The sequence below is a fragment of the Coenobita brevimanus genome, chromosome 98, assembly GCF_032717465.1.
Source record: "Coenobita brevimanus isolate Jiangsu-jjx chromosome 98, ASM3271746v2, whole genome shotgun sequence".
Taxonomy (NCBI): Eukaryota; Metazoa; Arthropoda; class Malacostraca; order Decapoda; family Coenobitidae; genus Coenobita; species Coenobita brevimanus.
Window position 1 is genome coordinate 18,851,326 of NC_137051.1, and position 25,433 is coordinate 18,876,758.

At 42.0% G+C, this 25,433-nt stretch overlaps 2 protein-coding genes across 4 annotated transcripts in view; one reads left to right on the forward strand and one right to left on the reverse strand.

The window, feature by feature from the left end:
- LOC145414253 (uncharacterized protein C1orf50 homolog) lies at positions 1-23,995 on the reverse strand. The gene is made up of 4 exons (XM_080283852.1): positions 23,875-23,995; positions 14,567-14,679; positions 5,209-5,427; positions 1-3,499 (listed from the first exon to the last, which is right to left on the reverse strand). Exons 1-4 carry the CDS (start codon positions 23,912-23,914, stop codon positions 3,338-3,340), a joined length of 534 nt encoding a protein of 177 aa, XP_080139978.1. The 5' UTR covers positions 23,915-23,995; the 3' UTR covers positions 1-3,337.
- HisRS (histidine--tRNA ligase) overlaps positions 1-25,433 on the forward strand; it is a 152,512-nt gene that overhangs the window by 92,876 nt on the left and 34,203 nt on the right. For 2 of the 3 annotated variants that reach the window (XM_080283849.1, XM_080283848.1), the window contains one exon: positions 1,913-1,997. The exons of the other annotated variant lie outside the window; for it this stretch is intronic. The gene's annotated coding sequence lies outside the window, so the exon portion shown is untranslated. Of the gene's footprint in view, positions 1-1,912; positions 1,998-25,433 lie in introns of those variants that run through there. 3 annotated transcript variants of the gene reach the window in all.

Consider the following 25,433-nt stretch of genomic DNA (forward strand, 5'->3'; position numbering starts at 1 on the left):
AGGCAAGAAAATTGTGTTGTGTATATACACTGTTCACAGGGAATTATAACTGACTCATGCATACAAAACAAAATGTGCATGTGTTTTGGAAGCTGGCCTGTGACTAGAACTTTGCCATCTCAGAACTGAGAGTAAAAGCTTTCTGCCTCAGTAAAGATAAAATCTCACCACTATGTAATGAATTAGATGTTAAATTTAATTTTACAGTTAAAACTGCCAAAGTAAATGTATGAGTCATGAAATTTGAAGCTGGTGAAGCCGTCATTTTAAATACTGGTACATGGGGGCGCTCACCATCCATTCACTCGATGTAGTGCTGCTGTCGTGTGTCTGCCCTTTCCTCCATCCTTCTTTCCTTCCATCCTCTTCTGTCTTACGTTCCTTCATTCTATCCTTGTTCTTCTGCCTATGGGTAACTTTACACTCCCTCTTCTGTCTTTCCTTCCTTCATTCTATCGTCTTCCTTCTGCCTGTGGGTGACTCTGCACTGAGTGACAAGCCAAATGGTTTCCTGTACACCAGGAAACCATTTACTACGCTGGGTGGTAACCATGTAACCAAATTTTTGGCGCCTGGTGGTTTAGTGGGTAATTATTGCGCTCCAATTGGATTGAGCCAGTGAAGGTTTATATCCAAGGGGTGGTTGGTGTTGATTGCTCATGTAATACCACTCAGGGAGGAGTGAGGCTGGTCACTCTCATCTTAAATGTTGGGACCAACTGCCTAGCCCCAGGCTCCTACGCTCCTCATGGGGCAATGTAGGATTGGATAATACAGTAGATAGAATAGTAATTGCCTTGTAATGGATGTGAAAAACTAATTAATCCTTGTACTAGGAGAGGGTTTATTTTGCAAAATATTATCATCTAACATTAGCCAGACTAAAATATTCAGGTGTAATAATACCAGAATTGAGATTGATAACCTTCATGTAGTATTCCTTGCTCCATTCAATTTCAGACAGTTGGCATTAAAAAAAAAAAAAAAGTGAATAGCTTTCCACACCAACATTGTTGTACCTAAGCACCTTGAGAAGGATAGGTGCAGCGTATTATTGATTGGACTGGAAGTAAACACAACTGTAAGGTAGCACAATAATGTATTTATTCATAAAGTTTTAAAGTGATATGCAACCTTATTTTTGCACTAGTAAAAGTGACCTACTGATATGTGTTACCTGATGCCATATCCTGTCTTTTGTTTTGATTTTTCATGAAAAAAGACATGATTATATATATATATATATATATGTTTGGGAGGGAGGGGGTTACAAGCATGACCAAAGTATCGTACTGCTGAGCTACCTCGTATAACCATGTTATAGGATGTGAATTATTATGGAAACATTGTGGTAGTGCAGTTTTATATCTCTTATACATAGGATTATTGTTGAGTATAGATCAGCTATTAGCATCAGAGTTCTTGTCACCTAAGATTTTTAGTAAAACTAAATCCTAAAATTTGTTCAGTTAGCACGGAGCATGATTAAGACAAAGATGAAACTGAGAAATTACTGTAAATAAACCGTTTTTATCTTTTCATATAAAGCTTTTGCTGCTGCTACGTATAACATGTTAATTATTTATTGAAAAGGAATAAAAACTATGGTACTGGCTTTAAAAGTACATTCTTTGGACTTTGTTAGCTTGGCCTCTGGGTTGTACATGCCAAAAGGAAGTAGTATGGGGTTGGCCATTACCATGTAACATAATAGGAACTGAACTACACCTTTTGAACTTGTTGAAAATTTACTAGGTGAAGAAAGTGAAAGCAGTGTATCACATTTTCACCTTGTTCATACATCAAGGTTTCCAAAAACATCACTAATTTTGCACTTTTGTATGATTATTCAAGCAGTTTAATCAGTTTGGTGCATTCTGATATTGGTATTAACTTACTTTCTACCCCACAGGATGACACTGATGTAACTGAACATACAAATTCAGTACTGCAACTGAAGAATATTCATATTGTGGGTGGAGGATTTCTTCACATCTAAGTCTTCTCACCAATGAGGAGATTTCCACCAAATGTGGTATCGTACAATTTTGCCATGATACAGCTTCAGTTGAAAAATTTAGTTTATTTTGTACCAATACCTGTCTAGGTATACTCGTGAGACAGTTCACTGCACACCCTCTGATTCTCACTTTTAGCTAGAGAGAAGGATTGACCAGGGTTCAAGACCTTTTGACCAGTGATGAAATTTTAAGTTTAAGGCTTTGTTAGACTGCAGAAACGAATAGTTTGCAATGACTCACTTGTGCAGTCTAAAAAAAAAAAGCTTGGCTTTCAAGTACCAACAACAGGTTTCATTTGGTGTTAAAATATAGTTATGACTTTTCACTCACAGGTAGGGGTCATGTGTGCACTGAAGCTGTGACTCATGACTGTACACTTCAAGTTATGTAAATAAAATTCTCATACTGTATTGTATGTTCTGGTAAGTTTGAGATAACACTAGTAATCTCAAGACACTGACCATTAACTGAAACACTGTCTTTATTTTTTATCTGGGAGAACTGCTGGGTTTTTAGTGTAGATAATTTTTTGCAAATCTGGTAAATGAATACATTTTGTAGCATACAGTATAATAGTCTTATTTACTCCAGATTTCTTCACAATCTTTAGTTATGGATATTACCTAAGTTTTGAAGAAAAGTATGGCATTGGTCCTCTGACTGACTAACAAGACCATACAAGTATACTATGCCCTACAATGCATTAAAAAATCTAACTACAGTATTTCACAATCATACAACTCATACCAAGTCAGTAATCACTGAATGTAGCCAATTTTTTTTTTATGCAAAATATTAACTTAATTCAGAGGTACACTAATGGTTCACTAGCATTTTGATCTGCATTTGATTACCAGTTAGGACATTTTAGGCTAAAACAATCTGAAATTTCTACAAATCCAAAATGTTACACCACATTGTCCTATACTGGTACTGTTTCAAACATTGAATTTCCCTAACATTTTCAGTATACTGCAGTACAGTGGTTTCAAGAGGGCACCATAATACTGAACACCTATCCAAAGTCTAATGAACATATGTTCTGTTAAGAATCTGAAGCACTAAATCACTAAGTCAAGGCTACAACATATGGTACATAAGATGTAGTTGTATCATAAAAGTAAAGCATTCCACATAGTGGAAGCCTCATCTGACATATACCAGGCTTCAGCTGCTTGTCCATTGTTATGAATCATTTTCATGCAAAATTTATAGCTAATTCCATAATTCTGGAAACCACTTGTAAGTACAGTACTGTATATATTATATACTGTATCAGTATTAGCCAGTATTTCACTATTATACCAGTATATAGTTTATTTTCCCATTGTTATTGATAAAGTGTTTGAGCAAGTCAGGATCTTATTAATCATCTGCTGGTCACTGGTGCGAGCTTCAAGTTCATTTTCCGGGGTCCATGACTGGTCGTGTTCAAGACGGTAGGTTCCAAGGAATTCATGAGGGCAATTTCCCCATTCCTGTTCAAAAGAATTACATTACAGTCTCTACTACTGTAAAATGTTGGTTTAAGCTTGGACACTATGTGCTGTATATGAACAAGTTTATTAAATGAGTAAAATGCTGGTTTAAGCTTGGACACTATGTGCTGTATATGAACAAGTTTATAAAATGCTACAGGTTGTGAAGAGCAAAGATTACAAAATACTGTACTGTGCATATAATTTAGGTACTGTAAAAAGAAAATGGAAAAAAAAAAAAATGAAGCCAGGACTGAGGGCTTGGGTGATGTGTGATTTATTGTGTGGTATATTTCAGTGGGTACCAGTAACCTATGCTGCTTGACTGTTCTACTTTTGTCCATTCTTTTTAAGTGTATTTTGATCGTCACTCCATCTCGTACGTGGGGAACAGATTTGACGTGATGATATAGTTGTGGTAGGTGGGGGAGCTCACCATCCACTCACTCGATGTAGTGCTGCTCTCGTGTGTCTGCCCTTTCCTCACTTCCATCCTTCTTTTCTTCCATCCTCTTCTGTCTTTCTTTCCTTCATTCTTTCCTTGTCCTTCTGCCTACGGTTGACTTGACACTCCCTCTTCTGTCTTTCTTTCCTTCATTCTTTCCTTTTCCTTCTGCCTGAGGTTGACTCTACACTGAGTGACAAGCCAAATGGCTTCCTGTACACCAGGAAACCATTTACTACACTGGGTGGTAAGCATATAGCCAAATTTTGGCACCTGGTGGTTTAGTGGATAATTATTGCACTCCAGTCAGATTGAGCCAGTGAAGGTTTATATCCAAGGGATGGTTGGGGTTGATTGCTCATGTAATACCACTCAGGGATGAGTGAGGCTAGTCACTCTCATCTTAAATGTCGAGACCACCTGCCTAGCCCCGGGCTCCTATGCTCCCCATGGGGCAATGTAGGATTGGATGATGGATGGATGAAACTCTCTGATCCTCCAATTACTGGAGTCAACAGATTTCTAATGGAATGAAAATTGTTCATGCATAAAATACTTAGGCCATATATATACATGATGATGATGACCTTCATTCCATCTCTTATGCGGGAAACAGATTTGACATGATGAAAATATCGGATTCTCCAATAACTTAGAATCAACAGATTTCTAATGGAATGAAAACTGCTCATGCATAAAATACTTAGGTCATATACACTACTCAAGCTCATCTAGTACTCCAGCTGATCTTGGACAGAGTGCCAATCCAAGTAAGACTCCCTACTAGGATGTTGAGTGAAAAGCCTCTGGCAGGAGCCACATTAAATCAAGTCCATCATCTGTCTATGGAAAAATGAACTACTGGTATTTCACATGCTAATAAAGCACTCAGGATATTGTCCTGATAGTATACCATGGCAATCACTAGACATTTTTACAGGCTGTTCGAATTCCCTAAAGGGACCAAGATAATTACAGTATGCTTTATTTCAGAAAATTTTATCATGTCAGAATGAAGGATCTTGCCAAAGCTGTATGAAATTTTCTGGTAAATGGAACAGAAAAATAAATTAATGGTACGGTACTGAAGGGATTAATGGACATTTCTCACTCAATCTACTAGCTCTCACCTAAAAAGAATAAAACTGTCTGGCAAGGGGGGAGGGGGCTATCATAATGAAGTTGTTAACAACCTGCCAAATTACCCTAAGGCTAAGTACAAAGCAAAACTTAAAGTATGATATGGTAGAGGTACTGTACAAACCTGGGGACTGAGCATGGATAAGTACCGCTGTCCTGAACTCCTCCTATAGAGATGGTAAAGGTTGCCAGGCTTCTTGACAAAATTGCAGGGCACATGATGGAGGTCATTATTCTCTTTGGCCTCTTCCAGTACCCTCCGAGCCTGTTCTTGGAGAAATCGTACTTGCTCTGCAATCACTTGAAGTTTGTTGCTAACGTTGGCATGGACAAATGTATCAGCCTGAGGAATGTCAAGTTAAATTAGGAAACTGATACCAAAATGCATCAGATATACAAATAAATATACAATATAAAACTGACCAGTGTAGCTGATGCCCAGTACAGTACCAAACTTACAGTCTGTGTAGTACTGTACTTAGATGGGTAAGATGGTAAGGGAAGAGACTTTTGCATGCGTGTGTGGTTTCCAACACTCACGGAAATGATACGTGACCAGTGATAACAGAAAACTTTAATAAGTTATTAGAATAATGGTAAGTGGGGGCACTCACCATCCACTCAATCGATGTAGTGCTGCTCTCGGGTGTCTGCCCTTTTCTCTTCTCCATCCTGCTTTGCTTCCATCATCTTCTGTCTGTCTTTCCTTCATTCTTTCCTCGTCCTTCTGCCAACAGGTGACTTTATACTCCCTCTTCTTTCTTTTCTTCATTCTTTCCTCTTCCTTCTGCCTGTGGGTGACTCTACACTGAGTGACAAGCCAAATGGTTTCCTGTACACCAGGAAACCACTTACTATGCTGGGTGGTAACCATATAACCAAATTTTGGCACCTGGTGGTTTAGTGGGTGATTGCAGTGCTCCGATCCGATTGAGCGAGTAAGGGTTTCTATCCAAGGGGTGGTTGGTGTTTGTTGCTCATGTGATGCCACTCAGGGATGAGTGAGGCTGGTCACTCTTATCTTGGATGCTGAGACCAACTTGCCTAACCCTGGGCTCCTGCGCTCCTTATGGGACAACGTAGGATTGGATGGTGAATGAATGAATGAAAATAACAGTCCAAATAACTTACCTCAGAACAGCTGCATGCATAAATAAAACTGATGGCAGATACAAATTCTTTATGAAACACTGTTCTAAAAGAAACAGCAAACTGTGTGAACTGTGGCACTGCTGAGTGAAAAGGAGAAACAACTGAGATATGAATATGTTGTGTACAAAGAAAGACAAAGATAGGATGGTGAAAACAGTCTTTAGAAAGAGGGCTTGATGTTACTCTTGGAGGAAGAAAATGCAGTGTGGTGCAGAGTAAAACAGTATACAGTACTGTAGAGAGAGGGGAAGATGGGTGACAATAAAAGCATATGGCCAAAATAGCCTGGAAACTGTTCTACGAAGTATCATAGCTATCCCAGGAACATGCAAAAGCTGAAGATTATCACAGTTTCGGTAGGGAAAATAATTTCTGCAACTTCACCAGGCATCTGACCTTCTCCTATGGTATAAGAGATATTAAGACTACTGTGCTTGCAACATAAATGCTGGGTAGTGATGTATATACATCCTTAAACCTACAAAAAGGGAAGATGAGTTCTGGGGTGGTGAATTGAATAAATAAGAAAGTAACTTTGGTAACCTGGATGATGCAGTGGCCCTGTATCCTAGGACAGTGGGAAAATTACCAGCTATAGGCCAAAGTTCCACAGACAGGCACTGCAGATAGGTGCTCTATGGCATCTGTACCCACTTTTACCTTTACCCTACTCCCTACCCATTTAGTCTAATTTATAACACTTCCCTGAGATGCCTGCATACTGTTCAGTATGTTTTAATGAAGTTAATGCAGCTTCCCATTTAAGCTAGAAACCATTTTTAAAGTAAAAAAAAATTGCAATTAACTACAGAAATTCAAATGAATCATCTGATCAAGGTAAACTCTGGTACAACAACAGGTAACTTTAGTATGATGTGGTGTGCAGTGAAGTACAGGATAATTGTTTTGATTTTTTCCCATCTGGGGTATATGAGGTGTTGCGTGGAGTAGTCAGACAAGCCGTGGCTCAGTGGGTTAGAGCGCTTTGCTCTGATCGATGGGTCGGAGGATCGAATCCACCCAAGGGTCACTGGTAGACATCAGGAAGGGCATCCGGTCATAAAATGCTACACGCTCCAGTCCAAAAGTCCTCTACCCAGGGGCAACGCCTTAGCCCTTCAGGGATACCAGGTGTAAAACCAAATTATTATTATTTTTTTTTTTTAGTCAGACAAGCGACTGAGTTGCCAGTTTGGAGTTAGGTGCATGTACCACTATTTTGACCCTTCCCCCTTCATCTGAGCAAGTTGCTTGTCCGAAAACGCAACTTTAAAAATGGTCAAAAGTCCTCCGAAATGTGGGAGGCTTTGACTGCCACCTCGCCTGGCTGGGTGAGAGCTGTGAATGCAACGAGGAGTCAAGACATCTACCACTCCCAGTGCCGAGACACCACAGTTGCCAGATCCTATGCTTCGTGCTCAATGTTTCTTACAACAAACTACAGATAGATCTTATTTTTTTACACAAACGAAAAATTAATTGCATTTTTATTTTTATTTAATTTTATTTTTCTCGTGTTTATTACACACAGCAGCTGGCTAGCGTAACATGCAGTGGTGCTGGGAATAATGCTAGCGACCCTTGTTGTAGTTCTCCTACTATTTTGTACTATTACCTACTATTACTACTAATAATACTGATACTGATAGGTAATAATACAACTGTTAAGGATTGCTGAACATTGGGGGAAGTGTTTACAGGTTGTTATCAGCGTGAATCAGTGTTCTCCTCCTCCTCCTCCTCCTCCTACTACTACTACCACCACCACTACTATACTACTACTACTACTACTAAGTCTGTCACAGTTACAACAACAACAACTACCACTACTACTACTACTACTACTACTAAATGAAAAATCAACTGCTACAGCTAATACTAATATTTCTACAAAACCAACAACTTCTGCTACTAATACTTCTAATATTGAAAAATTAGTACCTTACTAATACTAATGCTAATTTTCATCCCATTATTTAACCCGCCCTGTGCCAGTGCCATTTTAAAACAGCGTTATGCAACTGCGCGCTCAGTGCCAGTGCCATTTTAAAACGTCATTTTTTTAATCAAAAAATCATGGAGAGCGCAATTTTCAAACTAGGCGCACAAAAATTGGTGAAGATGTACGTCAACTCTTCCACCACCTTGCCTCAGGCATTCAGGCCTATACACCCATGTGCTGAGTCATTGCCCTCACTCAGCCTCACTCTGCTTGTACCACTCATACTGTTCAGTCATGTCTCATCGCAGTCTCTCAAACGATGAGATGCAGGAGCTCCTGAAGGTGCCCTACATTCGCGAAAGTGACGTTGACCACAACGTGCAAGATAAGGATTATGTGCAACCGGAAGAGGAAAGTACTAGTGAGGAGGAAATACCCACACCAAGGAAATCCAGGTATGTGGGGTATGCTAGTACCCGAGGGATTAGGCCATCAGCATGTCATCGCCTAGCCCTACGTGATGATGAGGAGGATTCAGATGAGGAAGGTGAGGCTTCTAGTATTCCTGGGTGGCTGAGGAAGCTGAGGATTTCCCCAGTGGGTTGGAAGTGTTAGGAGGAAGAGAGGGAGATTTGGGAATATTTCACTGGCCGGGGACGCAGGTGAGTCATCTCGCCCGCACTATCCCTCGCACCCACGTGACCCAGCCCCCTCTAGCACCTCAGGACAAAGTGTTCCCCCATTCCCCCGCCCAGCACATCCACAGAAAGTGTTCCCCAATTCCCCACACCCAGCACATCTCGTGAAAGTGTTCCTCCTTTTGCTACATTTCCCAGCACATCGAGGGAAAGTGTTCCCCTATCCCCCACACTTCCCAGCACCTCCAGTGAGACTTTTCCCTCCTTCCCCACACTTCCCCATGCTTCCCCACAGCCCTTGGGAGGGAGGTGATGATGAAGAGGAGGAGGAACTGACATGGGAATGGGAGGATGGGAGTGACTTTGTTCCAAAAATACACCCGTTCACATACGAGCATGTTGCTGGGTGTACTGTACCTGAACTATCCCCAACTTCAAGTAGGCTGGATTTCTTTAGAAAATTCTTTACTGTGGACTTTGTATTGAGAATTGTAGCCCTTACAAACACCTTTGCTGCCTTTGAGCATGCAGGGGCAACACAGACACCACATTGCCAGTTGTTTGAGGTGGACGTGAGCCTAAACGAGATGTATGTGTTCCTAGGCCTTGTACTTTTGATAGGGATTTTGAAAAAGAACCAGCTCCCCTCCTACTGGACCGTAGATCCACTAATGGAAACACCAGTCTTTGGGAAAGTAATGGGGAGGAATCGGTTCCAATACATCCTGAGCCGACTGCATTTCTTTGACCAACTTGACCCTGTAAATGCAAACAACACGGACAGGATGAGGAGGATACGGGTGGTTTTTGATCACCTACGTGAGAAATTTCATACCTCCTTTTCTCCATACAAAGACCTCATCACATACGAGAGTCTTGCGCTATGGAGAGGTAATATTGCCTTCAGGCAATACATCCCCAGCAAAAGGCACAGGCTTGGTTTCAAAATCTTCATGATGTGTGACTGGGTATGTGCAGGACATAGCCCTGTACACAGGTGTTCAGACGGACATCGTCGGAGATCAAACTTTGGGACTGTCTGGGGCTGTGGTGAAGATGATGATCGATGAGTACCTTCATCGTGGGCACGCCCTGTACCTGGACAACTTGTACACAAGCCCCCCCTCTGGCAAGGTACCTTCACCTTCAGGAGATAGGTCTGTGTGGCACTGTGAAAAAGAGCCACAAGCACATGGTGAAGGTGGGGAGCAAGCTGCAAAGGAACGAAGTTGTTTTACAAGGCCAACAACATCCTTGCAACAGGCTGGTATCACAACAGAGAAGTCTTCCTCCTCTCGTCTGTATACAGGCAACTTGTACACCACACCGACAGCATCGACTACAGGACAGAAGGGTGGCACCACATCTGGAAACCAGAACCTGTCCTGGCCTATAATGTGAATATGTGACAGGTAGATCAGTTGGGCGCAATGATTTCCAGCGTGGATTATGCCAGGCGTATGATGAAGTGGTACAAGAAACTATCCTTCCACCTCGACATCACAGACCTAAATGCTCACCTGCTCCACGCTCAGGTAACCGGCAAAAAGGAGACCTTTGAGGGCTATATTTGTGAGCTGGTGCGGGAAATACTGGGGGAATACTCAGAGGATAGGACTGCCGCTCACCACTGCCACACTGCTGCAACACCTTTCCGCCTAACCGGTCGCCACTTCCCCACGATCATCCCTCCCACCGAGACTTGTCAGAATCCGCAGCAAAGGTGTCATGTGTGCGCAAATAGCACTGCAAGGCCGCGTACTCAGCGGAAGGACTCTAGGTACGTGTGTGCACAATGCAACCTTGGTCTGTGCATCTATCCTTGCTTTGAGGAGTACCACACTCTTCAAAACTATTGAGTAAGACACTGAAAGACTCTTGTAAATATCTTCTCATCAGTGTAGGGACTGTATGTAGTGAAGTAATGTTGGTATCGCAAGTGTAAAATGATGTATTCACAGTGAGACACTCAGAAATACTCTTACAGTGTCTGTGTATACTGAAAGCATGTTGTAAATAATTTACCATAAGTGTAAGTGCATTACATAGTGAAGTAAAGTTGTACATAAGTTACCGTAAATGTAAGACGAAGGATGCACAGTGAGACAGATACGTGACAGGTGTTGCAGTACTAAGTGATTTATATGGGGAAAAAAGATGTTTTCTGTATGAAATCAAGTGAAAAAAAAAAAAAAATTATGCATATGAAGTGAACTGAAAAGTGTAAAAAACATTCCTAGACCTTCTCAGGGCAACATTGGCCAGAATACCTGAGTTTTCCTTCATAGAAAACGAAGTTTTCTCTCCCCTTCGCTGCAGGCTGTCTGGGAAACAACACCTGAGAGGCGGACCAGGGACTTCCAGAAAATGCACTTGTAGCCTCCGGTGAGTCGTTTAACCCCTAAACCGCGGGGTTGTTTTTGCTTGACTTGCGTGTCTCGCGGGCATATTCGTGCTTTGACAGACTCTCTAAAAATATTTGCCAAAAATCAGTTATTAGTCCTAGAATATTAAAATTACATATGCATATGGCACATAACTTCAGCTTTCTCCTGGGATGTTTGTTGAGCCTTCGTCGAGTACCATAGGACTTGTAGAGACCTCTGAAGTTCAGTAACGAAGTCTCCACTTTACACTTCCCGACAATCCGTAACATGATTACCACAGCCTGATAGTATCACTAGAAACACTATTCTGTGATTCTCAAATAGTTTGGAATCCATACTCAAAAAAAAAAAAAAAACTGTGAATGCAATGAAAATTACAAGCGCGTTTGACCTTCCCACTTGCGCTCATTCGCCACTGGTGTTCTGTCATTTATTATTCATAAAAACACTCACACTTTATATTTCTATTACTATATAACACTTATATATATCTACAGTCTTTATCCATAAGTTTCCTTCAGTAATAGTAGTTTATTGTCACTGTAGGCATTCAACTTCTCTTTCAGTAAAATACGTAGCACTGACTTTCTCGTCCTGTATACTAGCGTTGAGAGTGAACCTGTCACTTTCACTTCCACTTTCAAAACTCATAGTATTCATACATGCTAGAGTGAAACTTTCACTTTCATTACTCCTAGTATATATACTCGTATTCTTATATTACTACTCATTTACATTTCTATTTACATTCTCTATTTTATTTACATTATTTACATTTCTATTTTATTTACAGTGTGTTATGCACTGTCACTTGCAGTAACTTATAAAACTATTTTCCACTGTTCACTTACACAGTATTACATTTATTGCTTTCACTTGCTGTTTACACATTATTTACATTTCCACTTGCACTGTTTTACTCACCAGATTGTTGTCACTATCTATCATTTTCACTAACAAATTAGCCAGTTGACATTCCACAGCAGTCACTTACCCCTTTACCCCTTGCCACACGAGGTTTAGTAGGGGGTAGAGGCCACAGGGCCCTTTGCATGGGGCTAAAAAGCGGCGGAATTGGACAGGCGTGAATCCGATGTGGTTTCACCTTGAAAGACGACAGTAAACTGAATACAGTGTGGTGGCCTAGGGGGAGTGCAATGCTGCCAATGTCGGCGTGGTGACAGCTGCTAATATACAGTAATCCCTCCAATATCTGACGTAATAGAGCCATAGGCAGGTCCGGATAGTGGTCCTGTCTGGATATTGGGCCCCAGCTTATGGACTTGTACTTATGGACCCTAACTCTGAAAAACACCTATACAACTCCCTCTGGACATGCATTGCACCTATTTAAGACCCAAATCACACCAATAAGGGACATAAAAGACTGAAATAAATGCAAAAGAACCATAAAATGAGGTTTTAGAGGTGAGTTTATACAATATTAAACATTCTGGGTACTTACAAGTCCCTTGCTCCTGGACTGGTTTGAACCGCCAGTTTGCAGTCCACAGTTAATCCTCTGCACTCTAAATTCTAATTTCTTAACACTGCACAACACTGTAAATTCCTGTGTGTTCTAGTGGCAAGGTATTGCAGTTTATTCACTGTTTATTCACAAAAAACAAGCACCTGTGGCTTGCACTGTTATGAGTATCTGCTCTCCATCGGAGTTAAGCTGTGACTGTTGATGTTGGTGGGGTAACAGAGTTGCCAGATCGCAACAGCCACATTACCAATCTCCTCAACTTTCATTGTCAAATATAACTTCTCATTACCAAATTCGTAAAGCTAGCATATATTCTTCACTAATTATATATACAAGTGGAAATACATGTAATCACTCTCCTTATAACTAACACCATGTTGATTATTTTCACACTATGTAGGGTAGCAGATTAATCAGAGAGAGCAAACAATCCACCATCTCCATCCTGTGTATCCTCATACATGTGAAAAATCCATTTGGTAATGCATTATTCTAATTCATTACCAAACAAATTTTTCATTACCAAATTGGCCCACACTTGGTAATGAAAAATACCAAATGGCAACCTGACAGGGGATGGGGGAGGAGGAGGAAGGAAGGGGTGAAGGGACCATGGTGTAACAGCTGTTTGGCGCCAGGCGGGAATTTCAAATTATGGGAGGGAAAAAAGTCGGATTTTTTTCGAATTTTTTGCGGTTTTTGGCCCATTTTGGGAATATTGGATCCCAGGAGGATTATGTCCGGTTAGTGGGGATGTTCGGATATTGGGCGTTCGGATATTAGAGGGATTACTGTATACGCTATAAAATGACTGGCAGGAAATCTAGACAATACATAATATGGCAGGAAATCTAGACAATACATAATAAATTAGGTAGTTCCAGGTGAATGTAAATACCACTTAGGCTTCTCCCTTCCTTTCTTGTATATGCAGTATTTTTATTACGAGAACAGATTATACGGCATATTTCATGGGGAAATAAACAGCGAAAATTAGCGAACGAGTGCACATGAGGTGTTGTCAGGTGATAATTAGCCATTTCCTGATGTATGGCACTATCACTTATCTCTTTTTTGTAAATATTATTTGGTATAAGAATAGGGCATAGGGCTTATTTCAATGGATGAAATCAGTAGAAAATTCCAGGGAAGATTTACTTAGCATAGCATGGCCAGGCAGGCGAGAGGAGAGGGTAATGGAGGGGAGGTAGGGAAGGGAGTCAAGAACGGAGAGAAATGGCTAAATTGTCAACAATGGATGGGAGTACAGATGAGATTAGGAGTGCTGACTAATGTTGGACATTGGCAGTACTGTTAGATGATACAAGCCACCACTTGAAAGCCGGGGCAAATTCAAAATAACACAGAATCACAAAAGTGACAAACCGCGGTATGATCCCTTGCCCCCAAGCGTCATGAAAGTGACGCCCCGCGGTTAAGGGGTTAATGGTCATGTTTGTTTCTTCCACATTAAAATCTATCAGTTTAGCCTTAAAAAAAAAAAAAAATGGCCGGCACTGGTGTGCCATTTTATGTTTGGGGTGTACGGCATGCGGTGGGTTAAAATGCATCACATGGGTCATTTTCAGCTTGGGCCAAGCCTTTAAATAAAAAAAAATAAAAAAAGTTGATACCTTGGTTACTAACAAAATTATTGATATTTGAAGTCTGGAAAACTTCTAACTCAATTTCTGCAGTTTCTAAAAACTGTTGTTTGTCCGACTACTCCACGCGACACCTCATATATGTTTGCGTATTTTACTACACTGTGTACTAGTACCAAACACATGAAACTGAAAATTTATTACTTTAAGTAGGATTTTCATCTGAGTTTGATAAAAATTTATTTAGTACTGTAATAACACTGCTTCTACCTTCTGTATTTCTTTGGCAAGCTCTACTAGGTCCATGGTGTCTGCCTTGTTGGTGCGGTAGGGATTGACCAGCTGATAACCTCCAGGTGATGTGTCCATCTCAACCAGGTTTGCTGAAAGAAAATGTACCATATGATGAAATGGCTCCAGAATCAACTAGGCTATATGATGGTAAGGGGAAGGCGGTGGCTGAATCGGTAGAGAGGGGCCTGCTGTCCTAATGGACCCAGGATCGAATCCCGGCTGGGGCAGGGAACAGTTTAAGGATTTGAATTTCCTACAAGCAGACTCTCCTGATCTACCAGATGACCCGCCGACATGTCGCAAAAATACCCCCTGCTAATACCAATACACCAGTGCCTTGTGAGACAGCCCTAGCATGTATTCAATACGGATGGTGGGTGTTATCGCCTAAGTGGTGACATGTGGAGGTGCAGGAGGACTACTGGGCCTTGGGAGAGATCACTGCCCCCAAGAAATAGGCCCTGAAGCCTTTGCCCAGAGTTGGACACGTTAAAAAAAAAAAGTCAGCCTTTCCTCTAAAGAGGGCAAATGTAGCACTTTCAGGTGATTTCCTATAACCAATCCTTTATTACATTACCATGAAAATATGGGACTGGGGCCATGCAACCCCGTCCATTTACCCAATTGATAAGTTGCTCATCCTCTATCATAAATCAAGCAAGCTCAAGCTCTGATACCAATTAAACTATTGTCTGTTGTATTTTTGCTCTTAATACGTGCAGGTCATTTACAGTAATCCCTCAATTATCCGGACATTCCATATATGGTCAAGCTCCATCTAAGGACGTTAAGCCTTGGCTCTATTAGGTGCGCATCTGGATTTATTTGTCCATACCTGGACATAAAAGTTACAGTATCGGCGGCAGGCCGGCCTACAGTAAAATAAAAAGTCCATTGGGTGGCTCACCGGCCTCTCTGTCCATACATGAGTAATAGATCATAACCCATAAGCAAACAAGGCTGTCTGGCTTCCTACCAAATGGTCAAAATTCCCCAGCCACCCCAATCACTGGTGACATACCAGCAGCACATAAGGAAAACAAAGCGTCACCCACAACCTGCGCAAGAATGGCTGTCCGGTTCCCCGCCGAATAGTTGAAATCCCCTGGCCGCACCAATCACCGATAACATACCGGCAGTGTGCGAGGAAAACAGAGCTTAGCCCACAAGCTAAACAAGAATGGCTGTCCAGCTCCCAACCGAATGGCCAAAGTCCCCAGGCCACCCTGATCACAGGTAACATACCGTCAGCGCACGAGGAAAACAGATCATAACCCACAAACTGAGCGAGAATGGCTGTCCAGCTCCCTACCAAATGGTCAAAATCCCCTGGCCATCCCGATCACTGGTAACATACCAGCAGCATGCAAGGAACACTGGGCGTAACCCACAAACTGAGTGAGAATGGCTGTCCAGCTCCCTACCAAATGGTCAGAATCTCCCAGCTGCCTGAATTAGTCGGAAACTCCTGGCCACACATGGCCATCCGCCTCCTTACTGAATGGTCAAAGCCGCATTGCCATCCGGCTTACTCGGGCACGCCTTAGGCCCATGATATACAAGGACCCAATGTTTCTGCCACGTTGCAACATTTGCCTGGGCGAGTGAAAAGGTCTTTGCATTCATAGGTCGGTGTGCCGTTTTTTGCTTGCATGCTCATAGCCAAGCGTAGGTAGAGACAAGGCAATGCCGCACACTCCCCACTGCTACAGCACCTCAGTTCCCATCATTGTCTCTTTGTGTGTGGATGTGCTTGGCTGAGGTAAAACAATGGCAGCTTCCACTGTTGCACTTGTGGTGGTGCCCTACCTCTGTGGCATTCTTGTTTATGTGATGATGGCCCCGCCACCACCCTAGAAATGCAAGAGGAGGGTTTTGACTCTGGAGAAGTGTGAGATATTGGGCAAGGTTGACACAGCCTTGCCAACTTCACACATTCTACACGAATATGACTTGGCCCGTTCAACCTTGTTTGATAATGGGACAAGCTGACTCAGTACGGACAGGACTACAGTGATACCACTCAGAAAGATGACTGGAAGGTGATGTCCCAGCCCCGCCACACCAGCATGGATCAGACGACTTTGGTTTGGTTCCGCCAGCAGTGGGGTGCCAGCATGCTTGTATGTGGGACCAAGTTGAAGGCTGCAGCCGAGAAGTTTGCATGCCTGCAAGGCATCTGAGGGTTGGCTCTTCCGATTCAAATTTTGGATTGGACGTACTGGCCATAAAGGCAATGGCAAAGCTTTGGGCATGGCAGTAGAGGATGTCGAGCCATTCTGCCAGAAAGTGCAGCACTTGATTGAGGAGGGCCTTGCTCTTGGTCAAGTGTACAGTGCTGACGAAACTGGCCAGTTCTTCCGTTCCTTGCCCACCAACCCTCTGGGCAGAAGAGACGGAGAAGACTGTGCCTGGTCGGAAGTTGTCCAAACAACATGTCTCAGTGTTGTGCTTTACCAATGCTAACAGGATGCTCTGCCTCAAACCCTTTATTGTTGGACATGCTACACAGCCATGTTCTTTCTCTGGGTTGATGGATAGCCTGTCTATTGTGTGGTACCATTCTGTGAAGACCTGGTTTACTGCAAACATCTTCAGTGATTGGTTCCACAGACACTTTGCCAAGGAGGTTATCTGTTATCCGAACTTGGTATCCCTCACGGCCAGGTGAAGGTTCTCCAGATCCTTGATAATGCCCCTGCGCATCCATCGGAGAAGGATTTGGTTGCTGATAACAGCTGTATTAGGTGCATGCTTCTGCCACCTAATACAACTTCTCTCTTTCAACCAATGGACCAAGATGTTATCTCGGCAGCCAAGAAACTGTACTGTCAAAGGTTCCTCAATGAGGCGATGGTGGTGCTTGAAGACTAGTAAGGGGTCAACACACGTGGGGACTGGACCTTGGAGAATCTGCGACATTACAGCATCAGGTCTGTGGTGTTCAACTGGGCCAATTCTTGGAAGGATGAGTCCATCATAACCTTGGAAAGTGGTTACTCTCGCCTCATTCTTGGATACGAGGCTGTGCACGACTTTGAAGGATTTGATGTGGACGATTTCCACCTTCGGCTCCGAAACTCAGGTGAGGATGTGGATGTCGACGTGAGGGATTGGTTGGACAACAATGGCGGCAATCCAGGTTATCAGACATTGTCTGACGAGGAGATTGCCGCTGCTGTCTCTGCGGGACCAAAAGAGGAAAGCAACAAGGACGAGGACTCTGACTCTGGCCACCCCGCCACTCCATCACTCCCCCATCTTGGTGCGCTACAGGCCGGCATTGAGCAGGTGCTTGAATACCAGTATGCCGAGCACTCTCATTGCGACAGGGAGTTGGTGTCACTCAAGCTGGCGATGGATCTGCAGGGAGTGGGGGGGGATACTGTCATCCTCCGACAGAATCGCCACACCTATTGCCAGATGAAGATCAACTGTTCTTCAAGCCCACCACCCCCACGAATGCCAACCCCTTGTCCCCACCACCCTCTTGACCAGTCTTCACTCTTAGACCCAAAAACCGAGCACAGTGACAGATGCTGAGTTGCCGTTAGACATGAGCTTGCGATTGTGTTCAGAGAGTCCTAAGGTGGGCAGGGCTCCATCATCTCGCTGCACATCCCTGCTTATCGGCTGGCTTAAGCAGATGGAGGAGGAGGAGGTGGTGTAGCCAAGTTCTTTGACCTTTGCTAAGTGACAGTGTTAGTCACTAGAACACATGGAATACCTGTAGACCTGCTGTAGCTTGGCAGGTTTCAATGCCTGTTTGCTGTTCACTGGGTGGTCAGTATACTGTGTTTTGTTTTATAATTTTTATTGTTTATGCACTATTTTCTTAGTGTTTTGGATTATATTGCATACTGCAATGTGTTTTGATGTCTAAAAATAGCCAAAATACTGAAGAACACTGCCAAAATTAGGAGTGATACTGTGCATAGATTTTTTTTTTTTTTTCCCCTGTTTTCTTAGTGTTTAGGATTGTATTGTATATTGCGATGTGTGTTTTGATATAAAAAAAGAAACAGCCAAGATTATAAACACTGCCAAAATTAGGGGGGTTCTGTGCATTATTATTATTTTTTTTTTTTTTTTTTTTTTTTTTTTTTTTTAAGGATTGTATATTCCAATGTGTGTTTTGATGTCTAAAAAAGAGCTGAAAGACCACAGAACACTACCAAAATTTGGAGAGGTACTGTACATACTGGTAGTCTTTTTGTGTGTGTTGTTGTAAATGCACTGTTTTCTTAAGTGTTTAGGATTATATTGCATATTCTAATGTGAGTTTTGATGTCTAATTGATGTCTAAAACAGCTGAAAGACCACAGAACATTTGCCAAAATTAGGAGGGGTATATACTGATTATACTGGTAGTTTTTTTTTTTCGTTGTTTATGCATTGTGTTCTTAGAGTTTAGGATTATATTGCATACTGGAAAGTGTGTTTTGATATCTAAAAACAGCCAAAAGACTACAGAACACTGCCAAAATTAGGAGGGATACTGTACATATGAGTTGGGTATAGGCAGTAGATTGGGTATGAATACAATAGAAGATATTGCTCCGTATCTGGGCACTGCATGTATCTGGATATGCCTTTGGCTCTACTGTATTACGTCAGATATTTGAGGGATTACTGTTATATCCAAACTCAGTGTTTAATCGTGGTAGTCTCCACCAACTCTGCAAAATAAGCAAAATGAAACTTAAATCTGCTATTTTAATTATGGTACAGTAGTCTCCACTGCCTCTGGAAAAAAAAAAGTGGAGTGTGTCAAATGAGGAGGTGAGAAGAAGATGTGGAGTGGAGAGCATAGAGGATAGGATTCGGAGCATGAGACTGAGATGGTTCGGTCATGTGCACAGAAGAGAGCAAGATTACATTTTGAGAAAGGCTATGGAGCTGGAAGTAGAAGGGAGCGAGACCAGTGGGAAGACCAAAGAGAACTTGGAGGCAAGTGGTTAAAGAAGCTATTAAAAGTTTAAATATTAGCGAAGACATGGAGGACAGACAGACATGGAGACGACTCATATCACATCCAACCCTGGCACTAGGAAGAGAAGGACACTAAACGAAGGCAATGATGATGATATAAGCGACATTCAACATATCAGCCACTTTTTTTAATCTGAGAAAGGAATAAAAAAAATTTACCAGGAAGTACACATCAAATGCCAGTGTTGATATACCTTACAGTAAAACCACTATGTTGAGGGTGAACTGACAACTATGAAGAGGACCCACTGACAAGGCCAAGCAAACTAGTGGCTAACAGAGCAAGAATAAAATGATTAGCACCAAACAAATGGTCCCACAAATTATGAAGTGTAACTGTTGCTTTAGAAATCCAAATCCCTGTTTCAGGTTTATGTGCAAAGAAACTAGGATTAAGAGATCCTGCCCAAAAAGTCTTGTGGTTGACCCAGGAATCAAACCAGAGACCATGCAGCAGGCGGTTAAGTGGGTGCTTACAATTACAGACGAGTCCTGTTATACGAATGGATGTTAATAGAGGACTGCTTGGACAGTGGAAAAAAAAAAAAAAGAAAAAAAAGAAATCATGAAACTTGTTCCAGTAACTGCCATGCAGCTGGAGGTTAAAAGGGTGCTTACAATTACTGACGGGTCCCATTATACGAGTGGGATACGTTAATGGAGGACTGCTTGAACACCAAAAACTCATATAATAAACATAAAAGGAAAGCGAAACTCATACCTCACAGGAGAAATTTGGTAAGGTTAACTGACTGCTAAATTGCCCATTCTTGTATCATCAGCTTCTCGTATAGCAGACATTTTGTAACATGGAACCCGCCTGTACACCGCTGCCACCCCTAACATAAGATACCGGTAACCATTGATCACTCTAAATCTAAACATATATGCAAGAAAAAATTTAATTCTGAGTCTGAGTTACAAAGTACATGTTCATCATCATGCTAACTCGGTATTTTTCATTTCACGTCCTCCCTGACAGAAGGTGTGAAAACACATCGAGTAAACATTCAGAAAATCCAATAAAAAATTGGCAGACTTCAAAAACAGGTATACCCTGGTTTAACGATGCAACTGGTCATGTAAAAACCCATTGTTAGGCGGGGTATCGTATTAGGGTAGATTTAACACGTAAAGTATAGGGATGTGTTTTTGGGCCTTGGATTTCCCCCCAACCAAGTACCATACTAAAGCCACCCAAATGAGTCAAAAAATAAGTTTAAAGCCAATCTGAATGGCCTAACAGCTGTTAAAGAAGCTAACCTAAGCCTAACACCTGTAAATAACTCACTAAAACCAACAAATAGAATTTGAAAATCATATTCCTTTTCTTTCCTTTACAGGTGGCTTTACATTGAGTGAGAAGCCAAATGGTTTCCTGTAAGCCAAGAAACCATTTACAACGCTGGGTGGTAACCACATAACCAAACCATATGTGCTCCCTACATGTCAACAAGTTGGTTGGTGCCCCTCCCTGTAAAACAACTAACTCAGTGTCAAATGGCCACCCTTCGCGGGATTATGGTGTCTGACAATAGATAGATAGATTGATAAAATGTCTGGAAAAAAATTAAGCTTAGTAAACTGTACCCAAACATGACAATGTTCACCCCACTTATGGCTAAAACACATTAATCTAAATCTAAAAACAGTTTATAAATCAACCTAAACACACAATTTTAGTCTACAATATCACCAAACTCAGTTAAAACAAAAGCAAAACCCATCGTTAGGCAGGGTATGGTGGTATTTCTACCCCCATCACTAAGCTCGGGTATCACATAAAATCAAAACCCATCAATGGGTGGGGTATGGTGGTATTTCTATGCCCATCACTAAGCTGGGGTATCGCATCTAAGGGTATCGTATATCAAGGTATACCTGTAACCACAAGTTTGTTATTTTCTAAGATATAGCTAATTTTGTAAGTATGTGTACCCTTTTTTGGTATACCGGTATACTACCATATACTTTCTAAATCTTTTGTGATATGAAATGCAGATTTCACATGAGCCCTGTAAATGTCAATGTACAGTCGAGTCGCATAAAACGTGTGTTTGTAAGCCATGGTTTTCTAATCCACGGCATGGTTCTTGTTCAGAACCGAAAGTAGCAGAAGCCATGGTTATATACTTAAAGCGCGGACTTTCGGTGCCAAAGTGACACATTTCCGTTGAGATTTCCATGGCGCGTGTCTATGCCATAAACTGCGGCCATCAGCCATTGACTGACAAGCATGACAAGCAGTGAGAAGCCAGTCATAACCCTTCCCTGGCAGCAAGTGCGCACACTTTTTCCCTCCATTGTTTATTTGGAAAGTGAGCATCAGGCACGTGAAGGACGTGTGATGTAAAGGCACGAGCCTTCCATGAAGAACCTCAGTGATGCGTTAGTGGGTGTGGACATTCTGATGGAAAAAGTGCTAGTATTTGAGAGAAATGAAGAAAGGTGTAACCAGTTTGTGGCCTGTATGGAAAAAATGGTGGCATTTTACAAGGAAATGCGTAACAGGCGTGTCAACAAGTGTCACCAGCAGCTGATCACGCGTTACTATGCCCAGGTAGGAGCACAACATGGCCTCTCGCACTCAACTGACAACATGGAGGCAGCTGAGAACGATGACACCACTTCAGTTGTCTCTGCAACGGACTTTGAGGGGTTCCTGAGGGAGGCTGAGGAAGAAATGGGGCTGAGGCAGTGGCAGCATGAGGCATCATCACACTCACCTCATGCTGAGAGGCCCTAGTTTGCCTCTAGCCTCCAACCCCACCCCTTCCACTTAAGCATTGTCGTCAGTTGGAGTAAGGCGAGACCCATTAATACTGTTTATTTAATGTTTAATATTCTTTATTCCCAGTAATACATGCACTGAATAATTATTCAAGTGTGTGCTAGTGTTCGCTGTTGACTAGTTGGGAGTTGGTAGGGTGATATGTGGCAGCTTGGCCAAGAGGCCAGAACCATACCAGTATGTACTTTTTCTCATAAGTTATGTTATTTATAAACTACAAAATTTCTAAAGCACAGCAGTGGTCCAGAACCATATTGCCGCGGATTACACGACTCGACCATGCTGTAATATCCCCCCCTCTATGCTACAACCTTTACCAATGTATGAGCACATTTTCAGATCTTTGGTAAGTTTCATCAGAGGCAACAGTATGATAGTAATTTGTGGTGGTAGCTGGCAAATACACTGGCTGGAATGTCTAATGATAATAAGTACTTGGGCAGGATATTCAGGGATATTAGTACCCTCTAGGTAGCAGGTGAGTAATGTCAAAAAAAAAAAAAAAAAAAAAAAAAAAAAAAACTATGGGGAGAGGTTCCCAACCTAGTGGAACTAAAAGAGGAAATATAGGTCTTAAGTTTACATTTCTTTGAAAGCAGTGATAAGAAACAGGGAAGTGAGAAAGTTACTACATGACAGTATTGTGATACCAACTCTAACGTACGGAAGTGAAGCTTGGATGTTGTTGGAAGGACAAAAGTCAAGAGTGAGGGCAGTGGAAATGAGTTATTTAAGAGGAGCCTGTGGAGTCACATGGAGAGACAGGCTGACGAATGAGGATATAAAGGAGCGTTGTGGTGTTGATGTGGATGTGATAGGAAGCGTTATGAGGAACACACTGAGGTGGTTTGGCCATGTGGAAAGGATGGAGGGTGAAAGACTGACGAAGAGAGTGTATGTGAGTGAGGTGGAGGGGGGAAGAGGGAGGGGGAGGCCGAGGATGAGATGGAGGGATGGGGTGGAGAGGTATATGAGAGAGGGGGCTGTGAGTTGGGAGCAGGACAGTGAAATGGCGTGGGACGGCGACTTGGAGGCGATTTGTTTGTGGCCACCCCAAACTGGATTGAGGCGTCTCGCAATAGACAGATAGATAGAATTTACATTTTCTGCAACAGTGCACTTTGAAAAATCTGGTTTACTGGTCCCTTGTCAACAAAGTCATCATTAATTTTGTTTTGTAAGACAAAAAATGTATGTTCCTAGTGCTGGATCTTTTACGTAATCTAGCCAACAATTGGTTTCAAAACACTGTTGGAAAATAAGGGTGAAATCCAGTTATAGTTTCTTTTAAACCAACAGTTTGAACAAGGCGAATTAGTGTAAAACTACACTTGTACATGGACAAAGTTAGCACATACATTACTCAATACCGAACACGTATCAACATCCTTTATATAAAAATCAGCACGGATATATTTTGAGAAAATTTAGTACTACCTTTGTCTTCCCACAGTATCCTGCATCTTAGCATCTTATCGAGCACTTAACCTACGTATTGTACCTTCTGACGTGGCATCTTCGTTAAGTGTGTTCAGAGCCATTTCTTGTAAAAATGTGCTGACAGGCGGTGATGCAAGGTAACCTTATTCTGGTTGTACCACCACGTAAGTGAGACCGAGCGATGGCCAGCTGGAGCTTTATTTACATTCGGTACGTAACAGCTGACGTCACGAAAACTATATACAATTTGTTATCGTACATCACTAACGTACACGAATATCGTACTTAAAAAAAAAATATAAACTCCATGTTTGTTAACAGCAGTAATGTTTTATCTGGAACAATATATATTCAAATGATCTTAAGTTATTTCTAACAGTGTCCACAAGTTGCACTGCCAGACGTAAGAAAACTGCTCCTCTGTTATTTGTTTTTACAAACGGTAACTTCACCAAAGTACAGTATAGATCAATGCAAATGAAAGGCTCTGAAGTGGTACGTGTATGAAGGTGTTAGTAAAAATCTTACTTTAGACTATACTGGGAATTGCTATGGCAGGGATGAGTTTTGCCGAAGGCACGATGTTAGAGACATGAAAACCCAGTTATTGTCCCTTCCCATGACAGTGGCTAGGTTGACCAAGGTCTAATGAATGTGTTCATTTGACCTTGAGGGTGATAAACATGCATTTTTTGTCCAATTCCAACTCATTGTTCGCGCTCTTACGCGAGCGAGAGGTAGGCGCTGTGCTAGGGCAAGGACACTGAGATAGGGGTGAAGGGCTCTCCACCTCTATCTAGCGCCAATGAGAGTCCGAATCCCTCGTGCGGGAACCGTGAAAAGGGTGCAGAAGTCACTGACGTTTGCAGCACACTTACAGTATTTCGCACCAGTCGTATGCCTGTGCTCTCAGGGAGATAGCCTGCTCCATTAACCTCCTCGTGCTGCTCAGTGCCCTTCTCTTCTAGCATAAAGTTGTTTCCACCCTAAGATTCCTGGGCTCAAATTCAAGTCTCAGTTTGGAATCCGACCCCCAAGTTAAACTCTGGATTAGGATCACCGATATTTAGAACAAGGATTTGAGCCGATGAGGCGCTTAATTCGAGGTTTAGTCGATCCGCGGTTTAAACCGCCTTAATTGGGGGGCAGAAGGGAGATTGAGGCAGGTAAGTGTCAGTATGAATATGAGATTATTACTTCCAGACATTTCTACAGACCTCAGACCTGAGGTTTAAACCGTCGTCCTGAATTCAGGCTTTAGATTTAGGTTTGTGATTGACGAACACAAACAGCCTACTCCAGGCACAGATGGGAGTGAGGGGCATACCGCCTCCCCCACTTATTTTCAGCAGACCAATGATTCAGTATAATGTATACTAAAAGAACAATATAACCAAAATAAATGCAGTAGATATCTTACATAAATGTTATTACAGATTCATTTGTTACTGAAAGAAGTAAACTGAGTGCAATTTTATCTGAGTGTTCATGTTTTAAGTGGTAAAGATATTATGAAAGACTGGATTTGGATCTTTTCTATTTGGTGCACGTTCTCCGCTTTTTATGTAAATTTCGTTTCTGATACAGTTTTTAAAGCTGATTCCAAATTTGAATTATATA